Consider the following 24,647-nt stretch of genomic DNA (forward strand, 5'->3'; position numbering starts at 1 on the left):
AAGAGGACAGGTGGAACTGAAGGGTTTTTTTTGGATAAGAAACTATACAAACCATAACAACAACGTTCTTATAGATTTAAGAAGAAAAACACTTGTAAACATTAAAGGAAATCTGGAGGAGAAGGTGTGGTTTGTAAATGAAAAGCAGTAGTGGACAGCATGTACAAAACCTCAGCTCTGAATTATTCTGGCACTAATCAGTGGCTTACACCCTGCAGTCTTTTTTCCCTCCCTCCACCTGCTACCAGACCTTCAACTTTTGGGTGAAATCAGTGGTGTACCCTGAAGAGGGAGACATTTATCAGTTTTATTTTATTTGATCAACAAGTCAAAGACACCCTGCAGCAGCCTGCAGGCACGTTCATAGGCAGCTGGAGAATATAAATGCATAGAATAAATTAAAATTATGACAACCTGTAGGTTTCTAAATACTTGGAAAGTGTTCTGTTTAAAAGTTTAAATGCTTTTTAAAGCCCACTCCACATTGTGTCATCTCTTTCAAATCAAACCCGTCTGGATGTGATTGTAATTATTCATTTTTTGAAAGTTTTTCTGCTGACACAAAGAAGCGCAGAGTTCACGGTGAAAAGCAGCAGTCCCATCTGAGGAGGAGGAGGAGGAGGGGAGGGCCGGTGTGTCCCAGCCCTCTGCATCCAGCTGGTGCGTCGCTCCTCAGCAGTAGCGCGCCACACTCACTATGGCTTTAGCCGCAAGCAGGACGCTTTTGGCGCTATTCGTCACGTTTTGCGCACCGGGATGCGGATGGACAGGTAAAAAAGATTTGTTTACGTTGTCCCTGAGCAGGTGCACGTTTTGCACTAGTGTGTTATGCACTTTGGGAATTGTTTGGGCACTGTTGCTTTCTCCTCTGGTAGTTTAATGGCTCCACTTTTATAGATGAGAGTGGGTGCAACGTGTGCTGTTGATCAGTTTATTGCTGCAATCTGCGCATTTTAGTGCGTTAACATCACAGTCTGATGCTGTTATTTTTTTAAAAGGTGTAAAACACTTGCATGCATATTCTTGCCTGTGCATTCCCCCAGTTGCTGCAAATTTTTCATGGAAAAAATAGATTAATTGCATCCATGTACAAAGCATTACAATATTTAATTTGGAGTTTACAGTTTGATTTATCATTTGCATTTGTGAAAAAAAAGTTTAAGTGAGCCATTGCAGCAGACACAGACTGTGACAGTGTGCACTGTTGTTACTTTATGGGAGGAAAATATGATGCTGGCGTCCCAGCAGCAGTCATGGAACAAGTTCTGACCTCATACAGTAGGCACATGCTGGAGGAGCTGTGATAAAGTTGATAAATATCAGTCTGCATCACTGTGTTTTCATGTGAGGGGTATCAGGCCAAATTGGTGACTAATCTGGCTGATGGTGGTGATAAATGACGGGCCTGTGAAGCTCAGGAGAAAAGAAGTGGTGGGGTTTCTGTCTGCACTCTTCCTCTGGACAGAGCTGCTTTGCTGCATGCTTTAATAGTCATATCCATCATCAGCTATGAGACAGGAATGGGTGAAATACTCCTCAAAATGCTTTTTTACCCACAAGGAAATTTATTTTTCATTTTTTAAATTTATTTGATTTTCAATCTACATCTGCACGGTGATCTGTCAGATAGATGAAGCAGTTTTTGACAGGCTCACAGACCGCAGCACACATGGTTTTTAAAGTTTCTCGAACACTGTTTGTAAAATCAAATCTCAGGGAAAGAAGCCCAAATCCTCCAGACAGTCACAACATCCAAAATATCAAAAGTGCCATAAAGCCTGATGAGTTTCAGAGGGCTGTGAGCCAAACCTTATGGCTGAGTTTAAAGGCACGTTACAGCCAGACTTTCTTTTCTCTCCTCTTTTTCTCCTACATACTCCACTTATACTGTCAGTCGATCTGCAACGTTTCTTTATGCCTCCGACTCAACTGCAAGCACTTAGTGCATGAGGTCATCGCTTTCTCTGAATATAGGCAGCTGCTATTTGTTGTGGTCTTTTCCCTCTCAGTCGTTCTCTTTTCCATCTTTTGGGAGGCATTTGCAGAGCACTTTTTCTGCGACACCCCGCTTCACATTCATCCACTTATATACATTCACACCTGGGAGCTACTTGATGCAACCACAGTTCACTGCTGCGGGCCGCTGAGCAGCAGTTTGGAGTTAAATGCCTTCCTCTCGGGCATTCTGACAGTAGTTGTTAAGGGAGAGGGGAGTGTTACTCATTAACTTTCTCCACTCGCATGTCATCAGCTTGTCAGTCTGAAATTCTTCTCAACAGCGGATGAAATTGGGCCCTTGGGAATATCTAGACACCTAGGCGGGAGCAGCGCAAATAGAGAGAACAGAAACATAGTGTATTTGGATGATAAATAATGTCAACTTCTTCCATGCAGCCACAGTCCATCAACTCCTGGAAAGTGTAGAGAGTAATTGGGGCAGAGAGTGAGGGGGAAAGAGGGAATCATGTCTTTGCAGGCCAGTGGAATTTAATTTCTCTGCCCCACTTAACATGCTGGAATTTGGCAGGAGTGACAGATCTCACTGAAAACTCTCAGAATCAGGAATTTCATGACTTGAACTTTTTTGTAGTGGGAAAAAATGACAGTCATAAGGAGGCAGACATGAGAAAATCTAATATTTCTAATATTTTCCACAATACTGGGTACGACTGATCACCTGACTTAGCTCGAACCAGCACCCCCACCCACCTGTGCCTGTCAGACCTGCCAGCAATGACATATCTAGTGTCATGATGTCATCTCTGGGCATTGTTCCAGTTGTTTAAATAAGTACCACCTGGGCCATGAGCACACCTGTCATAGCAATGTGGATGTCAGCATACTAAATGTGTTTCAGTGTGAGATGTCAGTGTCTATTAGAGACAGGACATTTGAATCATCTGAGAAGTCTGTTAGGTCGAGGTTTTGACCACCAACACTGAAATGCAAATACGTTTTCAGACTGTAATTGCATTGGCCAGCTTCTGTTGCTAAACGCCACATGCCATAAATGTCATATGTATGCATGTAACCCTCCCAAGCTAAACAATTACTCATGTCAGGGTGTTGCTTTGAATAAAATATGTTTGTAGTCACATTCCACTTTGAAATAGGCTTAACTCCTGACAATAAAATGACAGCATCCAGTCTGACATTGTGGTGATTGATGTGCCGGTGTGAGGAGGGCAGCAGCCATACATGGTCATGGTCTCTGTCTGCTGTGTCGGCTTTGAGTTGATTACTGGGGAGAGTGTGCTGAGGGTCAGAGGTGAGAGGAGTTAAAAGCTGGAAGTACCAAGAATTCTGTCGCTCCTGGCAAGTTTGACACAAGCCTCCCCACCCAGGTAGATCTATGTTCTTAGGGGCAGCTCAAATGTGTTTTTAAATGTACTCAAATCCCATAGGTTTGCTTTGATGTGAACAGCAAAACACAAAACAGGAGCTGGTCTTTTAAAGGAGTAGTTCAACATTTTGGGAAACGTGCCTATGAGCTTTCTTGGCGAGAGCTAGATGAGAAAATCGATCTCACTCTCACATCTGTAATTGTGACCCAGGATGGTGTGATCATGCGATCTAAGCCATACAGACTATCCGCCGTCATATTACAGCAGCAAAGGAGGAAGTCAGTTGACGTAGTATAAAGAGCAACAAAGCCCATGTCAGAGTGGTGGTAGATGGGTCAAACACACACAGGACTACAACCCAGGCATTAAGCTTCCTATCAATGCAGTTTCACTCTGAAGTCGTAGAAATCCAACGCTTGGGCAGTGACTTGTGGCGTCAGAAACCAACGAAAAAAGGTGTTCTTAAATATCTGCATGATACAGGGCTGGTCGCTGTTATAGTTAAATGGTACTCTGAAGCGTCATGGGGAAAGTTAGAATGAAAACGAAAGTTAAGGTGTCAAAAGTCTGAGTAGGGCTTGTGGGAGGGGTGGTGTATGGGTCCAGTAACCACCAACCTTCACCCATGAGAGTGGTGTTCACATCCCGTAAGATTCTTAAGCCAAACCCTGTTCTTTTTTCCTAAACCCAACCACATGTTAGTTGTTGGAGGAAAAAAACATCAATTGCCGATGTTGTACTGACGTAGTGTGTTCATTTTGAAAGAGACAGTATGTAAACGTTAAATTTTCTGTGAAAACCGAAGTGTATTTTGAAAGAAGACAATGCATGTAACAGGCAGAACTTGATACGGCGTCCCTGAACGCCAACAACCAACGCACCCAGCAGAAGATCCTTGGCTTAGCTTAGCATCAACACAATGGGGAAACAGCTGGCCTGCTCTTTCTAGAGATATAAAAAATGTGACAAGACGCACCTTGAAAGCTGTTTGCCTTGTCTTTATGCTATGCTAAGATACCTGTCTCTTAGGTGTTTCATCTCTAATGGGCAGATGTGAAGGTGGTGTTGATCTTCTCTTTGAAGTCTCTGTGAAAAAGCAGATAAGAGTATTTACCAAAATGTCGAACTACTTCTTTAAAAATAAGCAAACAAAAGGTTTTATCACCCTGTCCAGCCATGCAGATAGTTAAATTGGCTTTTATTTGCCTTATTTCAGATATCTGTGTATGACTCTTTTGAATCCACCCTAGAATGATGAAGTTGAATGGAATTCTGTTTGTGGGGCACAAAACATAAAGAAAACACATTAATAAATAACATAACTCCCCAGAAACAATGACTCATGATAATCCCCAGAACATGCTGTCAACAAGTTTCATGGGACCGTTTCTTAAGCAGAAAATGTTTCCACTGAAAACTGTCGACAGTGAGGTCTGTGAAATGTCCAGCGTGACATTGTTTCTGGAAAAGATACTTTGTTGTTGAATGTTTTCAGTGTTGTGAGTGCCACAAATTTAATTCTATTCAGAGACAGATATTTTTTTTAAAACATGTGGGCAAATAAAACCAAAACTATCTGCATGACTGACCAGTGTTAAGTGAGAATGATGTATTTATTTACTTGGTAAGTTGTGCGAACTAGCCCTTTAAATCAATTTCATGGGTTGATGATGGATTTTATGGTTCAATCTGACCAATCAGACTTTAGGTTTGTTTAATACATGAAATATGACTTCACATTCACATGTTTCCTTTAATTATTGCTAATGCTTCAGTCACATGGAATCAGGCAGATGGTAGCCGGCAGACGGACAACACCTACTGGACGGCACGGGAAAAACAAACAAACAAAGTCTGATGGAATGGCAGGACAGCAAAACGAAACACGCACGACAAAATGTCACAATGGTGATGCTGTATACCGTTTACAAAGGATGGAATAAAATATGTTTTTAGAGTATGCATTGGGCTTTTTGGCCTTTATTTGATAAGACAGTGGTAGCGTGAAAGGAGATGCTATGCAGCAAAGGGCCACAGGTTCGAATCAAGCTTGGACGTAGCCTTTGTACATGGGGCACCCACTCCACCAGGTGAGCCACTTGCCACCCTGGAATAAATGTTAAATATGTTAAATAAAACTATTTTGTTTATCTTATTTTTTGTTATTATTCTAGTAATGTCCAGATTGCCCATGTTTTCTTCTGGTGAGAGGAAGCTACGCAACATCTAGTTGTAAATTCCGTTGCGGAGGATGGCGAAAAGTTAGAATATTTTTAAACTAGGTGGCAGTGCCATCTACCATTATCATTGCCGATACTCTGATGGCCTCACCTAATTTTACCATCCTGCTCTTGTCCACTAAAATAATATAGGTTTATTGTTACCGTCTGCATGATTCCATGCGAAAACAGCATAATACGAACAACAAACATCAAGAAGGCCCTGCAAAGAAACTCTGCACAGACGTCTCTGAGGTTTCATTTATGTCTTGTAATGATTAGGGGATCAGGGGCAGCTGTTGCTCAGAAGGTAGAGCGGGTCGGCAACTAATCCGAGGACCTACAGTCGATCGCTAGCTCCTCCAGTCCGCATGTAGAAGTATCCTTGAGCAAGATACTGAACCCTGAATTGCTCCCAATGGCTGTTCCATTGGTGTGTGAATGTGTTAAAAATTAAGTAGCAGGTGGCAGCTTGTATAGTAGGCCATCAGTGTGTGAATGTATGGGTGACTGTGACACATAGTGTAAAGAGCACTTTGAGTAGTTGGAAGACTAGAAAGACATCATACACTTGCACGTGCAGGTCCATTGAAAAAAAAATCCCCAAAATAGGAGAGTGGAAACTTCATTGTCACTTGCGTACCACCTCCGGTTATTACAGAGAAAAGACACCTCAGTCAGTGCATACATGTCTTTGTTGTTTCCATGACAGCAAATTATATCTACAGCTACTGATTTATATGACTTTAATCTTAACGCTGCATCACCCTAACCTCCGATGAGTTCCCTCTAACTTGTAAACCCCTCCACACATACGTCCTTCTGCACACGAGCCTTCACTGGTGATCCTGGTTATTGATGGGAGTTTGAGGACAGTTATTAGGGGTTAATGGCAAACTCATTAGGGGTGAGTGGGGGGTCAGCGTCTGTGATTTTGTGCGCGAGGTGAGAAGGTGCTCTTATAAAAGTGGAGCACATTGCAGGTGCATGAGTGCAAGCATTTTCTAGAACAGTTTAACAGCAGTCCTTTGACCTCGGGGCTTAACTGCATATGTTCCTCGTACCAACCTACACATGCACATACACGTGTGTCTGTCTGTCTGTGAAACACTCACACTCACACTCACACACACACACACACACACACACACACACACACACACAAACATTTTGATTGAAAAAAGACAGTGACATAATGGCCCTCAGGCCCTGCCCTCATTCTTCACATACTTAATACTTTCCACTGTCTAACTTAATCACACTCTCACTGTCTGTCTGTCTTTTAAGTGTTATATTATTGGTTTCCCATGGCAACCGCCCTGAAACCAAGCCTCTCTCTGTAACATTATGATGTTACAACCACTGAGTTGCTAAACTGCTTCCCAAACTGTTTATTCTTGGATGGCAATCATGCATCTGCTGCGCTCGAAGGAGTCTTGATTTAATCAGAAATATCTGGTTTGCCCTTGGATCATAAATTTCCATAGAGGCCAAATCACAGAATGATGTCTGGACAGAGGAGCAGATCCCTTCCTACGTAATACACGGCCTTATTGGAAACAGGGGGGCGAGTGACTGAAGTGCGTCCAGACTTGTGTCAATGCTGTCTGCCACAAACAGCTGATAAAATTGACTCCACGCTAACCCTGCATTAATGAGGATATAATGAGGAGAGATTGTGTTTGTTTTGGGAAAACACTCACACTCCTTCACACACGAGACACGATGTGATCCAAGTCTATGGCTGAGGGTTTGTGCTATCTAGAGTTCGCAGAAACAGCAAGGTGACAATCTTTCAGCACGTAGTAAAATTCACAGAGACAACATTGCAGGCCTCCGAAGAGCTGCAACCATCTGTAAACCGCAGCGCACGAGGCCTGAGTGGCAATTACTTCTTAATGTGAAAAGTAAAAGTGTAGATCCAGCTGGGCGCACACCTGCAGACAACAAGAATTCAAAGCGATGAAGTGATTTTGTGAGGATGCTAAACTGAAACGGCTGCTGTAAACCTCTGGGGAGCAAAGACAGTCGTAAGAACCAGCTGTTTATGATATGGACAGACAATTCTGACAATTATATGTGACAGCGATGAATGACCACCATGCTAATAAACCCTGTTCTACTTTGTTTAAGCAGATCCCCCATTTAGCCAATGCTTGATAGTTCGTATTTGGATCCTGAGATTTAAACCTGCTATAATCAATATTTTGATGACAAAGAGAATTATCACCAGACTCTGCAGTTCAGCTCAGCTTTTTGGACCATTTTAATGTAGCATCCTCCAGTTTATTGTTTTGGTTTTATGGCCCACAGCTTTACAGTTTTGGTTCGCCCTCATTGCTCTCATCAGCACCTTTTCCAGCTGCAGCAGGCAGCTGTTTTCAGCAAAAAAGAAACCTTTGATAACCCGACAGTGCGCCATCTTTCCAGCACAAAAAAACAAACAGACACACAAGTGAGCCACTTGCTGCAGCATTTCACTGCTGAAGAGTCAGATATTTTCCTCAACAGTAGGTGGAGACCAAAAAACAGAGCTAAAATTAGGACAAGCATTGGAACTCCAAAGTGATGCTAACACTACCTTACAGGCTTTTTGCTGGCTGTGCTGAAGTATCTCTATACGATATTCATAGTGCATCTATGATTCAGAGGTTGTCTACACATGGTTCTCAACATGGAAGTGATTGAGCTGGCAGCTGGGAGAAAACGATGCTAACAGAACAAACAGTGATAACAACAGCAACAGTGCTGACAGAGCTAAAGGTGTTAAGCCATGGATGTGTAAAGAGAACTGGTTACATTGTTGGAAGCGGGGCCCTGTTCATATTTGCGGTATGAAAATTGCCTGGATCCTGATATGAAATTGCAGTTCGCAGGGTTGCAACACTCAAATTAAAAAATATATTTACTGATTAACAGGCGTCTCTTTCACAGTGTAAGTCTTTGGGGGAAAAAAGTCTTTTTGGGCCCTGTGGTATTACATGACAGACCCAGAAGTTGTAATTCCACATTTGGCCACTATGTAAAATTGTCTTTAAAACCCAGTGCTGTTCCTAGGGGGAACCAGAGGCAAATTTATTTTCACTATGATGGTAAAGGCACGTCCTGCCCTACTGTGCCTTATTCTGTCCCTGAGTGGCTTATACTGATATTCTTACCCTAACCCTAACTAAATTCACTCCTCTTGCTTAAACCTAACCAACCCAATCAACGAAGGCAACAAGTACTAGCCAGTCAGAGGGAGAGAAGGGCAGGTCTGGTCTTTGCCATCCTAGGAAAATCTGCGAACTGGAGGGTACCAACACCGTCCCATTACCAGTGATAACAGGATATCTCAATGCGTTCTTTTCATTTCCAATAGAGAACAGAAGAAGCAGTCATGCTGTGCATGATGGGAGTGTTGCTGTGCGTTTGGAGGAGGGGTTGCAGCACGTTCACTGCTCTGTATTTGCATAAAGACCAGATTCACTTTTTGGAAATGAGCCCGTCTAGCGGCAAAACTTGGCCCCAGCTGTCAAACTAGGTGATGTTGTTCTAAAATGAAACAAGATTCAGCAGTGGCATGGCCTATTTTTCACTTCAAATGTTTTTCAGAATAGCTTTTGATGGACTGTTGAGACGACATAATGAGTTCTCTACCATGTTGTTTACTAAGTGAAACGGTGAGCAGCCTTTTGCAGCATTCATCCAATCAGAAGCATTCTACGATTGGGTACGTCACTATTGGGAAGCCCATCAAGTGGCTAGTTAAATGCAGCGGCGCATCCCCTAGTGCCCTCACCAGATCTGGTGGAAACATATCGTAACTGCCATATGCAGAGCAGTGCAGAGCAGTAGCGATTACCTAGCCAGTGGGATATACACACACAAGACTCACATCCACTAACATGCCGCCAGTACTACTACCACAACAAAGAACAGAGAAGTTTAGATTACAAAATGCACAAAGGAAGTGTGACATCTCTGCTCAGGACGCCATTACTCCACTACATCTTTACACAGCAAAGAGTTGTTAGCTGCTTTATTAATGGTTTGAATATTGTATAAAGCTCCTTTAACCAAAAACTTTGTGGACATGTTTGCTGTAAATGAAACACAGCATAAGTTCTAGCAGAGCAGTAAAATCTGTCTCTGATTCAGTATCACTGGCTTATTTGCAGCTGTTCAGCTTGTAACATCCAATGAGATCCATTCAGAGCAGACTATAACCTGTCACTCCATCATTGTTACAGTTATGGGTAGTTATGCCAACGCTGTTTGCTGCTGCACTCCCTGGACCACCCTCAGTTTCTCCCCGCGGTATTTATGATGTGGTTGATTTAACTAAGATTTAATGTTCATGTATGCAATAATATGTTAATCGAAATTTAATTCTCCCAGCAGTTTTCTCATACCAGAATCTCTAACAATAAACCATCTGCTAAAAATAGTCAATTCTCTGACTCTGAAGGGAGCTAAGCAATGATATGTACATACACTGATGATGGGTTTTATGTATAGTTCATTGGGTCAGGGTTTCTGAACAAGTTTTAAACACTTTTCTGACTATGAATCAGACTTTTTGCAGATATACCCTTACTTATGTTGACTCAGCTGAGGTTTCAGCAACCATGCTTCTAGCTCTCAGACACAAGGCCATTATTTTGCACATGATGATTCAAGTCAGCTATTTTGAATATCTCAGAGTGGATGTTTATGATTTCCGATGTCTCCTCTGGGATCTTTTAGCAGATTTTCAAACAAGCTGAATCCATAATTTTATATCGTGTTAAAGTCACGCTCAATGCTTTATTTTATTATCTGGGTGTATTGTTGGCCTGTTGGATTATTGTGCTGTTACCTCTACAATGCATTAGCATGCAAACCAAAAGAAGAGCAAAGAGGCAGTTGCTGTCCAAAGCAGAGTGGTGGTTACTATTTTTCTTGTTTTGTTTTGAGTAAATGTAGCCAAGAGGGAAACTGAAGATTGCTCTTTGTCCCGAGCCCGTAGCCATCCAGGCAAATCCTCATTTATTTATTTAACCATCAAATTAGTTTGTATTTTTCAGGGCCGCCTTACACGTAAGTTTATGCTTCATCAGAATCAGAGTTACTTTAATGCCAAGTACAATAAATCCAGAGGAAATTGTACTAGTGGCACTGAAGAGGAGGTTTATCAACAGCTTACAGGACTTGAACAGTAGGCTTAGACACTGCCACAATGTGGAGGGGCAACGGACATTTACATAAGCGATAAAGACAGAAAGGACTGTTTAAATAAACTTTATACAGACACAATTTATCCTTACATCATTTGTTTTGCAGCAGAGAAGCCCCTGCGGTCACACAATGGGAAACAGACATCTGTAGACAAGGGCCTGAGGGAGAGCTGGGAGCCTTCGATTCATCTGGACGGAAGACCGGTGGACCGCTTCGTCATCAGCCCCAACAAGCCCACGAGGTCACACCGCTTCACTAAAGCGGGAAAGGACAGTCGCTCTCCTCTACTGGAGGATGTAGGTAAGGCAGAAACAGAGAGAAAGTTAAAAAGAGAGGGAGAGAGCAAGATGACGACAGTGACATGAACGAATCGGAGCTAATGAGTGTGTTTCTGAGGAATGGTGGCACCCCAGAAATGTTTATAGAGGTGGCCAGATGGAGCCACTCAAAGTTGGGTTGGTGCACCAAAACCAAAAACCATAACTAAATTTTGGGAATCAGATTATACTGTCGAAGTATGAAGGCTAGTTGAAAACTAATCAATATGGAGCGCTAAGGATGTCTGTTTTGGGATGTCAGTAGTTAACTGTTGAGAATATATAGGACCTCTTACACATGTTGGTCTATAGTTTAATTTTGCTATTCTGCAGTCTACAGCACTGCGCACCACCAGGGTCTGGTGAGAGCTAGCTAGCATGAGCAGCTCACTCATTCAGCCATAACTTCTAGTAATGCCGTCCTGACCCCACAGTGTTGCTGTGGAAATATAGTGCCCACCCTCTGGTCTCCTCCAAGCTTTCCCTGGTGAGTAAGTGGCTCAATTTGAGCTGTAGAAAACCTTTTAGCTTTGGTGACTATGCCATCATTGTTAGCTCTGTCACCACTGGTAGCAGTGTCAGCACAAGTAGTGGTGTTAACATCGCAAACAGTGATAAAAGAGTTTTGTGGTTCAATATGAAGTCCCATACTCACTGGGCGACCAGAGGGGAGACCTGAGGGTGAGCACAGTGTTTCCATAGCAATGCATTCTGCCACCGGAATGGTGTTAACAGCTGTAATCGCCAAATTAGCAGTGCCGCTAACTACCTAACATTGGCTCCCTCCCTACCGTAGTGGCCAAGAAACCAGTGGAGATGAAGTTTAGGCCACTGTTAACTTGTCTTTCTGGCCATCTGTCAGAATAGCAAACAGGAAACAAAATAAAAACACAAAAACACATAAAACACAGAACAATAGGCCCACAATTTCTTAATCTCTAACTGAATAGCGCATTGAAACAGCACTGTGGTAACACTCACAGAGTTGAAGAAGTGCTGGACTAAATGGAAAGACTTCTTGTATTTCATGTCTTTTTTGTTTTTCTTAAAAGTTAACCAGTTAGTTAGCCTACCTGTTAATGGGTGTTCACCTTTCAAAAGCAAAATTAGCCAAAACTGACATCCCTAATACTGATAAACTTTGATTTCTTATTTTACAGTTAATACTATTTGATGTGTATAGACTAATACCAGTACAGTTATCATTTTGAGTTCCAAAGCAATCCTGTTTTAATGTTTTTTTTTTGTATATATAAGGTAAGTTATTGATCTTCAAACAGGCTGGTTGTCCTTTTCCTGAAAAAGAGAAATATACAGCTCTTATTTGAAGTAGTACATTGATTATAAGGAACAAACTATTTACTGGGAACAAGCCTTCACAAGTTTAGGGAAGACTTGTGGGTATCCATCAAACCTATTTTCTTTAGGATATCTTGAGGCGAGAGTTCAAGGGACCCCTTTGAAAATGGTCATGCCAGCTGTTCCTTGGCCAGAATTTAACCGAAATGTGAAGCATTATTTGGCCCCCTTATCAACAAGCAATGCTGACATGGTTGGTACCAACAGATGCCTTAGGTTGTTTGGTTACACAAGATACCACTGTCTTTGCACTAGCTTAAAAAATGAGCATGCCACTTAAAGACATTACTGCAAGACACATCTCAAATTACTTTTCCAGAGGGCACCTGGGTGGGGGAGGTGGAGGGGGGTCGGGGGTCAGCAAGTTTATCAATTGGGCCATGGCCCCCCCATGGCCCTTCCTTATGGGCGCCACTGTTGAGGTACCTGAGGGGTGCTGGTAGCACTACTAGACAAAAAAAAGTCATTAAGAGGATAATAAATGGAGGGAGAGCAAGAAAAAGAGGTTTGGCTTAAATAATGGAGTGAGCTTTCAGATCCTGGAGTTCTGCTCTTTCTCAATATAAGTGCCAAGAATGAGGAGGGGGATGAGCAAAGCTGTGTACAAAGCAGAGACGCCAGGAGGTGAGGTGTACACACGTGTAGGAGTGCATGTACGATTGATTTTTATCAGAGCATTAGTTCATCATTGGACGTGTTGTGGTCCAAGTTTGCCAGACAGAGAGCAAAAGCACTGGGGGGGGGGGTGCGTGACGGGCGATCATCATCCCAGCCCAGCAGACAGCAATTATTTTAGGCTTTAGCAGGACAGTATTTTTAGGTCTTAACAGATTCTTAATTTCTGATCCTGCCTTGTAAAACATAAGACAGGTCCTTATGTTTCTATACACACAGAGTTTGCAGTGTTGACACAGTCTAGCCTGCTTTTGTCATTATTCCATTTTCCTCCGTCCTTGGCATCTCAGAGCCATACTTCATCAGCGGCGCAGAGTCTGCAGCCAACCCTTCTTTTCCACATCCAAACCCAACCCAGCTCCTATAACCCAATCCCCTGTGTTGTGGTCACTTGTTGTGTGTGTGTGTGTGTGTGTGTGTGTGTGTGTGTGTGTGTGTGCGCAACATGTGTGTTTGGTGGTGATTGTGGTAGAGTATAGGGATGGTGCCAAGTGTTGAATCATACATTGTCTTGTGTGGTGTATCAGTGTGTTTTAAAAGTATGCATCTTTACATGCTTTTGTATGCCGCCCAGTGTGTGCTGCGGCAGCCCTGTGGTCTCTCCAGCTCCGGTGCAGTTTGCCATAAGTCTCTGGCAGCTCAGCAGCGTCTCGGTGTTGCCTTTCCAGAAATTCCTTGCAGATCGTGTGTTGTTCCCTCAGCAGCATGAGAGCAGCATCAGTCATCATAAATAACACCATGCTGTTTGCCTTCACATCATTAATGTGTCTGGCCGGCCGCTGTCAAAACAACACAAACGGAGTGATGACTTTTCAGAGACGAGAGGGGGCGAGATTGAGAGTAAAAGCAGAGGCATCCACTTTTCTCACTGACATGGGGAAAAGGAAAATCATACATGTTTAAAGTTGACCACAGAATAGAAAACATAACATTTCCACTTGAAAAAGTTGTCATCTGGTAGAAATGATTCAATTATTTTTAAATTTAGTTAATTCCCTGCTTGCTTTCCAAGTTCCTGCTGGCCACATCATTTAACCATTCCTTTTTGTTTCATTTTTTAGACCCTGAATGGGTTAACCTGGATGGCTTTGCTGTGTTGGGCGGTGCACCTGTCAGCAACTCATCAGCAGGTAAACCTGATCTCTAGGCATCTTCACCACCAACACATGGGAGTGGTGTGTCTCAGTTAACAGCTGTACATGTACAACTATGTGGTGAAATCCATTAGAAGTGGTTTGCTGCAATTATCTGCTGTCATCGTGGATATAAAAGGAACCGCCGAATCTAATGTGAGGATGATTCACATTGCAATGTCTTAGGGCTCACTTGTTCTGTCCCTGTGGGATCAGCAAGGAAAAACAACCCCTTGTCTCTGACTCATACTCTTCAGCCAGGTGTGTTTTTCTTGCAGGTGATCCAAAGTTAACATCTCTGTTAGAGTTTTGTTGCCTTTAATGGCGTACACCACATTAATTATCACATATTTGCCTGACACTGCTTTCAACAGACTGTGAAATGAGAGGAAATTAGAAATGTGGTCTTCATTAGGGTCCTTATGCCTGGTCTTAAGCTAAGTCAGTCTTAACCTAGGCGTTCTATGTCTGACCTAATAGTTATGTCGCTTGCACCATCTAAGATTAGGCCTTCCTCTTGCTAAGACGCCTAGTCAGGAGCAGGCGTAAAAACAAAATCTCAGCTGTTTCTATTTATCAGCAGCATGATACAGAAGACCCACTGACTCTGAACAAAAAACAAATGCATTAGCTTATCAGCCTAAGTCTCCATTTGTTTAGCTAACGTACAAGCACGAACACATGTGTATTCCTTCCCCTCAACTTGTTGAAAGAATGACCAAACAAATGCTCACTCATGAAAAACACTGCTAATGTCAGTTATCAAGCTAGATAGCGACCTAATTAGTCACTGCGGTCCCATCAGATGCTGGTGTGGTTCATACCTTTAAAATACCACTGTGCCACAGCCAAGTTTGTTTACTCTTCCTCTCCTTTCTCTTACCTGTAGAGCTCTACCTTTCAGCTGTTAATCAAACACAGACGTGCCTCTCCTGCACAACTCTGTCAATCTTTACATCTCTGTGTCAGTGAAATGTCCTTTTCTATTTCTCTGGACCTCCATAATAACATTATTGCAAGTTATAAATGATGAGCTAGTCCACACATTAAGAAAACAAAGGAAGAATGCATTGATGTGTTAAGAGACCTTGATACAGCGTTGAAGATGGAACTCCATTCATTCCTATGAAAGTTGCTCAGTGGCGCTTGGAGCCAAAAAAAAAGCTCTTTTTAGGCCCCAGTTGCACAGGAAGCGTTTTAGCAGCTGGAGGCGGCTTTTTGTGATTGTTTTTAATGAGAATGAAGCTTTTTGCTTGCTGTTTTTGTGCTGCTATGCGCCTCATATTTCTGCATTGTAGGCGCCTAGCATTTTTGCCGGAGCGCTCTGAACTCCTCAAAAACGCCCCATGTCATCTCCGCTTTGTTCCCATTGTCCATTTGGATGATTTGAGAGATTGGTCCTCTGTGGTGGTCATGACAACAAGTTTACAGCTGGTAAACAACATTTTTTGTGATGCAAGACCGACGTGTCAAGCTGCCTCAGAGTCATTCTAAAATATGCCGAGAAAGAACCATCATCGAGGCGAAGCTCCTGGGAGCAGCTTTTTTAGATTTTCCAAATGTTATCAGACTAAATGGAATGAGTCCTGATAATGAAGTGAGTCATTTTGTGGGGGTTGTGACACTCAGATTTATCCATTGATTAACAGATGTCATTTTTCCCAATGTAAGTCTATGGGGAAAAGTCTTTTTGGGCCCAAAGGCATCACGTGACAGACTCAAGAGGTTGTATCACTGTTTGGCCACTACGAACATTGGCTTCAAAGCCCGGTGCACTTCCATGGGGCCTGGTTGAACATGTACAATGTATCCTAGCAACAGATATGCTGCTAGGCAATAGCCATAGTTGCTTAACATTCCAATGAGGCTTTAATTTGGTTAATACAATCGAACTAAAGTCCGTTCTGAAGTCTAAACAAAGAGTGACTTAGCAGTCAGGATGAGGCTTATTAAAGACTAGTTGGTACAACCCACTCCAGATGAAGGCCACAGGCTAAAACGTGTTGCAGTAAAGTTGTTCTGTATTCCACAAGTGCTGCTGGAGTTTCAACTTCTTTAGACCTCTTCCTCTTCTCCGTGCACCTTGGATGTAGTAGGACGTAAATTGTGCCAGAAACCCCCACCCGGCTTCTATAGGAAATTAGTAGCAGACCGAACTGCTTGTAACCTGACTGACAGATTACCCATAAAGTGTACTGTGTTAATATGTGCATAGTCAATGAATTAAATTAGTTATGCAACAGAAAATTAACTGCCAACAAGTTTGACTGATTGATAATAGTCATTTTCAAGCAAATATGCAACACATTAAATGTTCTTAAGTTTTCTTTAGTGAGTTTTTGTCTGTTACATGTAATACCTTTTGAGTTTGATTTTAAAGATATGTCACTTGCCACAAAGTATGATGGGCATTTTGAGTTATTTTTGGGATATTTATAGACCAAATGACTCAGTGAGTAATAGAAAAAATACGTGAAGAGCTCTAATATTTATTTTCCTTTGGTTAAAATAAACAGTCTTCTCATTAAAATCAAGCACACTAAAGGAAGCATATTTATCTGTTTATTTCAGTGTCGTGGGGACATCTGGACTTTTAAGCATGTGTCATGTAAACACTCACTCGTCTGTCGCAGGGCGAACACAAATAGACACTCGTGTTCATACTGTTCCACATGGACAATTTAGTCTCTCCAAACCACTTGACTTGGCGTGTCTTCGTGCCGCGGTGGGGAAACATGGAGAAAACCCATTCAAATTCCAGACTGAAAGGATTAGGACCAGCAACTGAACCTTCTTGCTGTGAGGCGACAGTGCAAACCACTGAACCACCACGCTGCTCTGGAGTTTCAGTTGAGTTTGTTTGAGGCAGAGCCGCTCTGGAGACACGGCTAATCATATTTGTTGAGTTAAACCTCAGCGCGTGGAACCAGAGACTCGCTGTGTTTCTGGCAAAGTAGCATCAGAATAGCAGCCAGCAAAGGAAGACATAGCATGTTGTGAAGATTTAGCACACTTGTGTTAGCATTTCGGTAGAGTTATCCGGCTATGTAGCTACGTGCTAATTATAATCATCCCACTTAATATTTCTAGTGATTATACTAGCTGTTAGCCTGGTAAGCTACAACAAGAGATGGATGCTGCCTAAGCAAAGACTAATGGTATGATTTTTTTTAGGGTACAGGTGCTCTGTATTTGAATTAAGCATTTTGTAGATACACAGATGCACCACTGCTGATGACATGTCCCACTTATCCTGCCATAGTGACAGCTTGATCGTTCACATAAAGTCATCTGGTTATTTAAAGAGAACACGTCCCTGGGTGGGGTCGAACCACCAACCTTTCGGTTAACAGCCGAACGCGCTGACCAATTGCGCCACAGAGACATGTTTTTCAGGGGTGTGACCATAAATTATATGGCCCTCCTACCTGTATTTGTTACAGAATGCTCCGGCCATGATGCTTTTCCCTTCCCATTGCCAGCATTAAAAAGCTATCTTTACCACAACGAGGCTGTAAAGCTGTGGTCCGCGGGATGATCTTTAGTCTCATTTAGACACTTGTTAGCATCCGCCTTTTCAAAGATAAATAAAAGCGTCAAAATTTATGAGTGAGATATTTACTGACGTATTTTATGTTGTAAAGCAAAACATGAAAGTCTCTAAAACTTGACCACAGATTTTATTTTAGACATCTAACCAAAAACCCATTGCCTTGATTATAGGGCTTATTCTTGGGACAATCTGTTTGTATAGCAGAAACTTTTGTTGATTTGTCTTATGCATTCTCTCACATTTGTACCCTTCATTTACCTATTATTTTAATTTCACATGGTTTTTGAAGAACAATACGTCCCTGGGTGGGTTCGAACCACCAACCTTTCGGTTAACAGCCGAATGCGCTGACCGATTGCGCCACAGAGACATATTTGACTGTATAATGAGGGGGGTGTCGGGTCTGTATATATGCCCCTCCCACCTGCATTTCTGCTATTTAATTCGCCATTTGATATAGGCCTATGAGAAACTTAGAAAACTAAAAGATGAGCATTGAACAACAGCTTTTTTGATTTGTTTCCTGCTGTGAATGTCCTGATTTTAGAGGTATAATGTTGCTTTCTAAATTTAGCTACTACGCTTCCATAGAGCCAACTGTTTTTTTACGCACAACACGTCCCTGGGTGGGGTCGAACCACCAACCTTTCGGTTAACAGCCGAATGCGCTGACCGATTGCGCCACAGAGACATATTTGACTCTATAATGAGGGGGGTGTCGGGTCTGTATATATGCCCCTCCCACCTGCATTTCTGCTATTTAATTCGCCATATGATATAGGCCTATGAGAAACTTAGAAAACTAAAAGATGAGCATTGAACAACAGCTTTTTTGGTTTGTTTCCTGCTGTGAATGTCCTGATTTTAGAGGTATAATGCTGCTTTCTAAATTTAGCTTAGAGCTTTAGCTTAGCTCCATAGAGCCAACTGTTTTTTTACGCACAACACGTCCCTGGGTGGGCTCGAACCACCAACCTTTCGGTTAACAGCCGAACGCGCTGACCGATTGCGCCACAGAGACATGTCTTGTTGAGGGGTGTGGCCTCAATCTGTAAGTCCCTCCCATCGGTATTTGCTATCAAGTGATTCAGGCATGATGTTTTTATTGTAGCCCTACACTGAAGTTGGCTTTGCCCTGATTCCCTTTGTCAAAAAGCCTATGGGATTTTTCCACTGGGTTTTGGATTACTGCAGAAAATAAGCCCTGTAGCAAAAAATGTTTATGGTACTTAAACTGGTACTTTGATTTTTGAACCCCAAATGCAATCGCCAGCAGTAAAAATCTAACATTAGGCTGTAAACGAACTACATGATTTAACATCTCTACCACAACAAGGCTGTAAAGCCATATTTAGCAGGATGATGTTCTGTCATCTCATTCATCCATTTGTTAGCACCCGCCTCTTTTATGACAAATAAAAACTGCAAGTTCACGAGTGAGACATTTACTGACGTATTTTATGTTGTAAAGCAAAACATGAAAATCTCTAAAACTTGTGCTAACCACAGATTTTATTTTAGGCATCTAACCAAAAACCCATTAAAGAAAAACATTGAAAGGATTGCGGAAAGTCTGTCATGCTCTCATCTTTTCTATTTTCATAAAGTGACCTGGTTTTTGAAGCTTAACACGTCCCTGGGTGGGCTCGAACCACCAACCTTTCGGTTAACAGCCGAATGCGCTGAACGATTGCGCCACAGAGACATATCTGGTGTTGTGGTGAGGGGGTGTGGCCTCAATATATTAGCCCCTCCCGCCTGTATTTCTGGTATTTACTTCTAGAAGTCAGGCTGGCTAATCAGGCCGAAACTTAGAAACTTTAATCAAGGCATTGCAAACTAAAATTTAGAGGTACAAACATAGCTCGATTTTTATGCATAATCTTCCTGTTACATGGAAAAAGTACAAGCTGCCATATGCATCAACTTTATACATTTATATATGCTCCTGGTTTGTCAGTCTTTTACACCTGGACATGAAAGCTAGCATGACCATTCACATGAAGTTACTTGGTCAAGAACAATCGCCCCTGGGTGGGCTCGAACCACCAACCTTTCAGTTAACAGCCGAATGCGCTAACCAATTGCGCCACAGAGACATACTTTTGAAGAGTGTGACCTCCAAATATATGCCCCTCCTACTTGTATTTGTTACAGAATGCTCCAGAATGCTTTTCTGATTGCGCCACAGAGACGAGTTCAACCTGGGTTTGAGGGGGTGTGGCCTAAATGTATAAGCCCCTCCTATATGTATTTGCTTTTTACTTCCCAAGTGCAATTTTGTTATTTACTTCTAAAAGTCGGGCTGGCTAATGAGGCAGAAACTTAGAAACTTTAATCATGGCATTGGAAAGTGAGCATTGAGCATCAGCTTTTTGGTTTGTTTCCTGTTGTGAATGTCCAGAATTTAGAGGTGATGCTGCTAACATGGCTTTCTAACAATCTCTCATACTTTTGCTCCTGGATTGTCAATTTTTTATCCCTAGACATGAAAACTCTTATAATCACATGAATTCTCTTGGTTACTTAAGAATTGCACGTCCCTGGGTGGGCTCGAACCACCATCCTTTCGGTTAACAGCCGAACGCGCTGACCAATTGCGCCACAGAGACAAGTATGGCTTTGGGCTTAGGGGGTGTGGCCTAAATGTATAGGCTCCTCCCACCGGCATTTCTGCTATTTACCTCGAGAAGTAAGGCTGGCTAATAAGGCGGAAACTTAAACTTTAATCGTGGCATTGTAAATTGAGAATTCATATCAGCTTTTTGGTCTGTTTCCTGTTGTGAATGTCCTGAACTTAGAGGTAAAATGCTGCTAACATGATTTTCAAACATTATATGTTCATCAGCTTATTTTCCTGTTATATGGAGAAAGTGAAGGTGTGTTGCGCAGACTTTCAGAAGTTAAGTGGGATATTTTCTTTCCAACTGTACTCTAATGTCAAGTCATACAGCCAGAGAGTTGCTCCTAGTTTCTCTGATTTTCGCTTTTCACTTTTTCACTTTTCACTAAACCAAATGGTACCAGTTTATGTTTGCAGAGTTTAGATTTGCTTTAGAAGGTGGTTTAATGTGAAAGACAAACTTGCTTTCTTCATCTCATTTTTGAGGAGGGAGTAGGACATTCCTCAGCATGAGTCTGAACATAGTGAGGTGGGTCTGTCTGTCTGTGTGTCTGTCTGTCTGAAGGCCAGCCTCACAGCACCTCGGACCATCGAGCTTCCAGGAAAAGACAGAAAGGATTTGGCAAGTGAGAGCACTGCGAAGTCAATGGTTTAGTGGTCCGCGGCATGGTGACCTGGGCCAAACTATGTACTGTGACAGCTCTCCAGACAGAAGAGAAGAGGAAGAAAATAAGGAAAAGGAGATTTAGCCTGATTAAAACCAAATGTTTTTCTTTAAACTCATCTAGTATGAGCTCAAGATGGTTAAACAGGTACAGTGGGTATGAGACAGAGGACTCATCAATATTATTGTTATTCTGTTACCCAAGCAGCAGGAAAAAATGTCTAAAATATACAGAGAGTAGGAATTAAACATACCATATTTATCCTAAATATGATAATGCTGGGTTATAATTCATTGCAGACTTTCAAAATTAACCTGTGTTTCCAAAATACATTTAACACAATAGTAACACACTGTAACTTTGGCGGATAATCAAATAAACACACAATCCGCAAGGTTCAAGTTTCTGAATCTTGAGTTCCTGAATTTATTTTCAGGGCATTTTAAAATGAGTGGAAATAAATAACAGTCTGGAAAAGTACATTCCAATTTATAGAATAAAGGTTTAAATGGAAGCAGACAAAAAAAATCAACAAAAGCAACTGTTGACAAGAAATAATAATAATGATAATCTTTACTTATAAAGTGTTTTTCAAAAGAGATAGCTGGGAGAGAGACCATGAAGAGCCTTAAAAGTAATCAGTAAAATCTTAAAATCTAAAACATACTGGAAGCCAGTGCAAAGAGGCTGTGGTTTGCATTATATGGGATAAAAGAGGTGACGACATTGGTGTGATCTTGTTAAAGTTCTTCTACTAGCATTGATTAAACCCTCACTAACTCATCTCTGCTCATCAGAATTACATATATAAAAGTTTTTTTTTTTTCATGACAAAAATTCCCTCATGCCGGAAAATTGTATTAAATGAAACTCTTAACCTTTGCCTCATTTAGTATGGGCAAATCTATTAATGTGCAAATGAGTATTTGCCTCTGTCTTCATTGCTCGCTACACCAGAAATGCAACAGTAATAAGTAGAATGAGCCTTCCACTTAACTATGTTATCAAAGAGCTTTTATGGTAGTTCAGTTAGAAACACTTTTGTCATAGATATAACCATTTATTGTAACAAATGGAAATAAAGTTATGTTTGACACTGAGGGCTCCGCTCTTGTGGTGCTCCCTGGATTAGTCAAGCAGCATGCTAAGCCAAAACAGGGAGCACAATGCAGAAAACCCCACCAAGTATACAAGAGTGGGCCCAAGCACAACCTTAAATACCATTAATCCTTAGAACCATGATAGGACTCTGAGTAAGAGACGTGGAGGCTGAGGTGGTAGAAATGGCAGCAGCAGCAGCAGCAGCAGCAGTGTAGCAGGGATCAGTGAATAGGAAGCCATATTCCAAATGTAGGCTACTGTGACTTAGGTTGGATACAGGAGCAAACTGCAATTGGTTATTTGTCTTATTCATTCTCTCACACTGCTGTCGTGTTTTTTCTCTTAACTCATCTATTTGCATAAAGTCACAACGATTTTGAAGAACAGTTGTCCCTGGGTGGGCTCGAACAACCAACCTTTCGGTACAGCCGAACGCACTGGTCAATTGCGCCACAGAGACATTTGTGGCTCTTAAATGAGAGTGTGTGGCCTCAATATTTGCCCCTCCCACCGGCATTTTGCGATTTACTTCTATAAGTCAGGCTGGTTAACATGGCAGAAACGTAAAACTGAGCATTAAGCATCAGCTTTTTGGTCTGTTTCATGGTTGCTAATGCTAGTCTAATCTTACTTGCACTCTGTTAAAGTTTAGGTTACGAACATACTGCTATTGCCTTTGCGTCATAAATTCTGTCATATAGCTGTCTGAATCATATTTTTTCTGCTGGTTTCGCAATCTTTTTCACCTGGACAGGAAAACTACAGTAGCATAACCATTTACATAAATTCACCTGGTTAAGAACAATACATCCCTGGGTGGGCTTGAACCACCAACCTTTCAGTTAACAGCCAAATGTGCTGACCAATTGCGCCACAGAGACAAGCACACCTTAGGGCTCATTTATGCTCAATGTTAAATACTGATCCGGATACGGACGGAGCCTTCTGTCTGTGCTCTGCGTTCATTTCGTCTGTATTTCTGCACGTTTCCATAAAGCTTACAGATACGGGCCAAACTCGCCTCCTACAACGCTGCCTCTGTTTTTGTCTTTTATGCAAGAGGTACATTATCAATATCTCCTCCACAGTTGCCATGTTTGTTTTTGAGTTTGTTGTTGTCATAAACTTTTGACGCTGGGCTGCCTCCTGGAGGATATATTGGTTAACATCCATGCCGACGTAAAGGACGCATGGAAGTATGTGGGCAGTGACGGTAACATCGTTTGCAATGGACGTATACATTGTCGTACGTAAAGGGAGCATAAATAAGCCCTTGGACTTGAGGGGGTGTGGCCTAACTTTATAAGCCCCTCCTACCTGTATTTGCTATTTACTTCAGGCTGGATCATATAACAGAAATCAGAAATAATGTCCTGAATTGAGAGGTATAATGCTGCTAACACTGCTTGCTAAATTTATATGTTCCTCAGTTTATTTTCCTGCCTTATGCAGACATTTAGAATCTAATGGTGAGGGATATTTTCGTTCCAATTTTACTCTGCTATCAAATTCAATTAGTTTAGATAAAAGAAGATACTGAAGTGAACAATCTCTCCCACTGCTGTCTGAGTCAAACTTTTGCTCCTTAACTAATAGCACAGTGGCAGTAACTTCTGTGTTTATATAAAGTCACATTGATTTTGAAGAATACGTCCCTGGGTGGGCTCGAACCACCATCCTTTCGGTTAACAGCCGAACGCGCTGACCGATTGCGCCACAGAGACAAGTTCAGTTTCTTGTGAACGCGGTGTGGCCACAATAAATATGCCCCTCCCACCAGCATTTCTGCTATTTACTTCTAGAAGTTGGACTGGCTAAGAAGGCAGAAACTTAGACACTTAGGCACTTGAATCATGGCATTGTAAACTGAGCATTGAGCATCAGCTTTTTGGTCTGTTTCCTGTTATGAATGTCCTGAATTTAGATGTGTAATATTATATAACCCTTGTTCCCAATTGCCAGCTCTGACATGTAGAAGTTAAAGTGAAACTTGCAAAATACAGATATGTAGCTACACCAGACCTCTCCTCTGATACCTCTTGGTTTGCCATAGCGTTATGCTAACAATATGGAAAACTCATCCCCACAAATTGATGGGATTGGTTCCTTATATGTGTGACATCACAAACCCCAGTCTGGTTTGAGACTGTCATTGGTACACTGCAGTTCCAGGTTGGAGATGTTCAGCCATGGTGCTGACTGTTGATTTTGCTCATATGTTTTGTTGCACATAAAAACACCACATGGACATGTTAAAAAGATTAAACATTTGGTTTTCACTGGAGGTTCTTTGAGTTCAAGTTTAAGTTTAACTGGCTCCTGTCTGGGTTCATTTCCCCTTTTGACTGTAAATTTGACAGGTTAATGTAAAATACAGCGTCTACTAATTACACCTTTAACAGACAAACAGTTACAGATGGTTTGATGTCATGTTGGCAGACAGATACAAGGAACATACA

General features: G+C 41.9%; 1 protein-coding gene and 4 non-coding genes across 7 annotated transcripts in view; 1 reads left to right on the forward strand and 4 right to left on the reverse strand.

The window, feature by feature from the left end:
• Window positions 1-636: 636 nt before the first annotated feature.
• The window catches only part of fndc1 (fibronectin type III domain containing 1), a 59,491-nt gene continuing 35,480 nt past the window's right edge, over window positions 637-24,647 (forward strand). For 2 of the 3 annotated variants that reach the window (XM_049589230.1, XM_049589232.1), the window contains exons 1-3: window positions 637-770; window positions 10,868-11,062; window positions 14,175-14,243. In XM_049589230.1, coding sequence (XP_049445187.1) covers window positions 698-770; window positions 10,868-11,062; window positions 14,175-14,243 — 337 coding nt within the window. In that variant the 5' untranslated portion in view covers window positions 637-697. The remainder of the gene's footprint in view (window positions 771-10,867; window positions 11,063-14,174; window positions 14,244-24,647) is intronic. The other variant, XM_049589231.1, reaches the window with a different exon arrangement.
• Window positions 18,096-18,169, reverse strand: trnan-guu (transfer RNA asparagine (anticodon GUU)). Its single transcript has one exon. It is a non-coding gene; the product is annotated as a tRNA-Asn (tRNA).
• trnan-guu (transfer RNA asparagine (anticodon GUU)) lies at window positions 18,747-18,820 on the reverse strand. The gene has a single exon. It is a non-coding gene; the product is annotated as a tRNA-Asn (tRNA).
• On the reverse strand, window positions 20,338-20,411 carry trnan-guu (transfer RNA asparagine (anticodon GUU)). Its single transcript has one exon. It is a non-coding gene; the product is annotated as a tRNA-Asn (tRNA).
• Window positions 23,839-23,912, reverse strand: trnan-guu (transfer RNA asparagine (anticodon GUU)). The gene has a single exon. It is a non-coding gene; the product is annotated as a tRNA-Asn (tRNA).

Source organism: Epinephelus fuscoguttatus, linkage group LG11 (genome assembly GCF_011397635.1).
Source record: "Epinephelus fuscoguttatus linkage group LG11, E.fuscoguttatus.final_Chr_v1".
In the NCBI taxonomy this organism is placed as follows: domain Eukaryota; kingdom Metazoa; phylum Chordata; class Actinopteri; order Perciformes; family Serranidae; genus Epinephelus; species Epinephelus fuscoguttatus.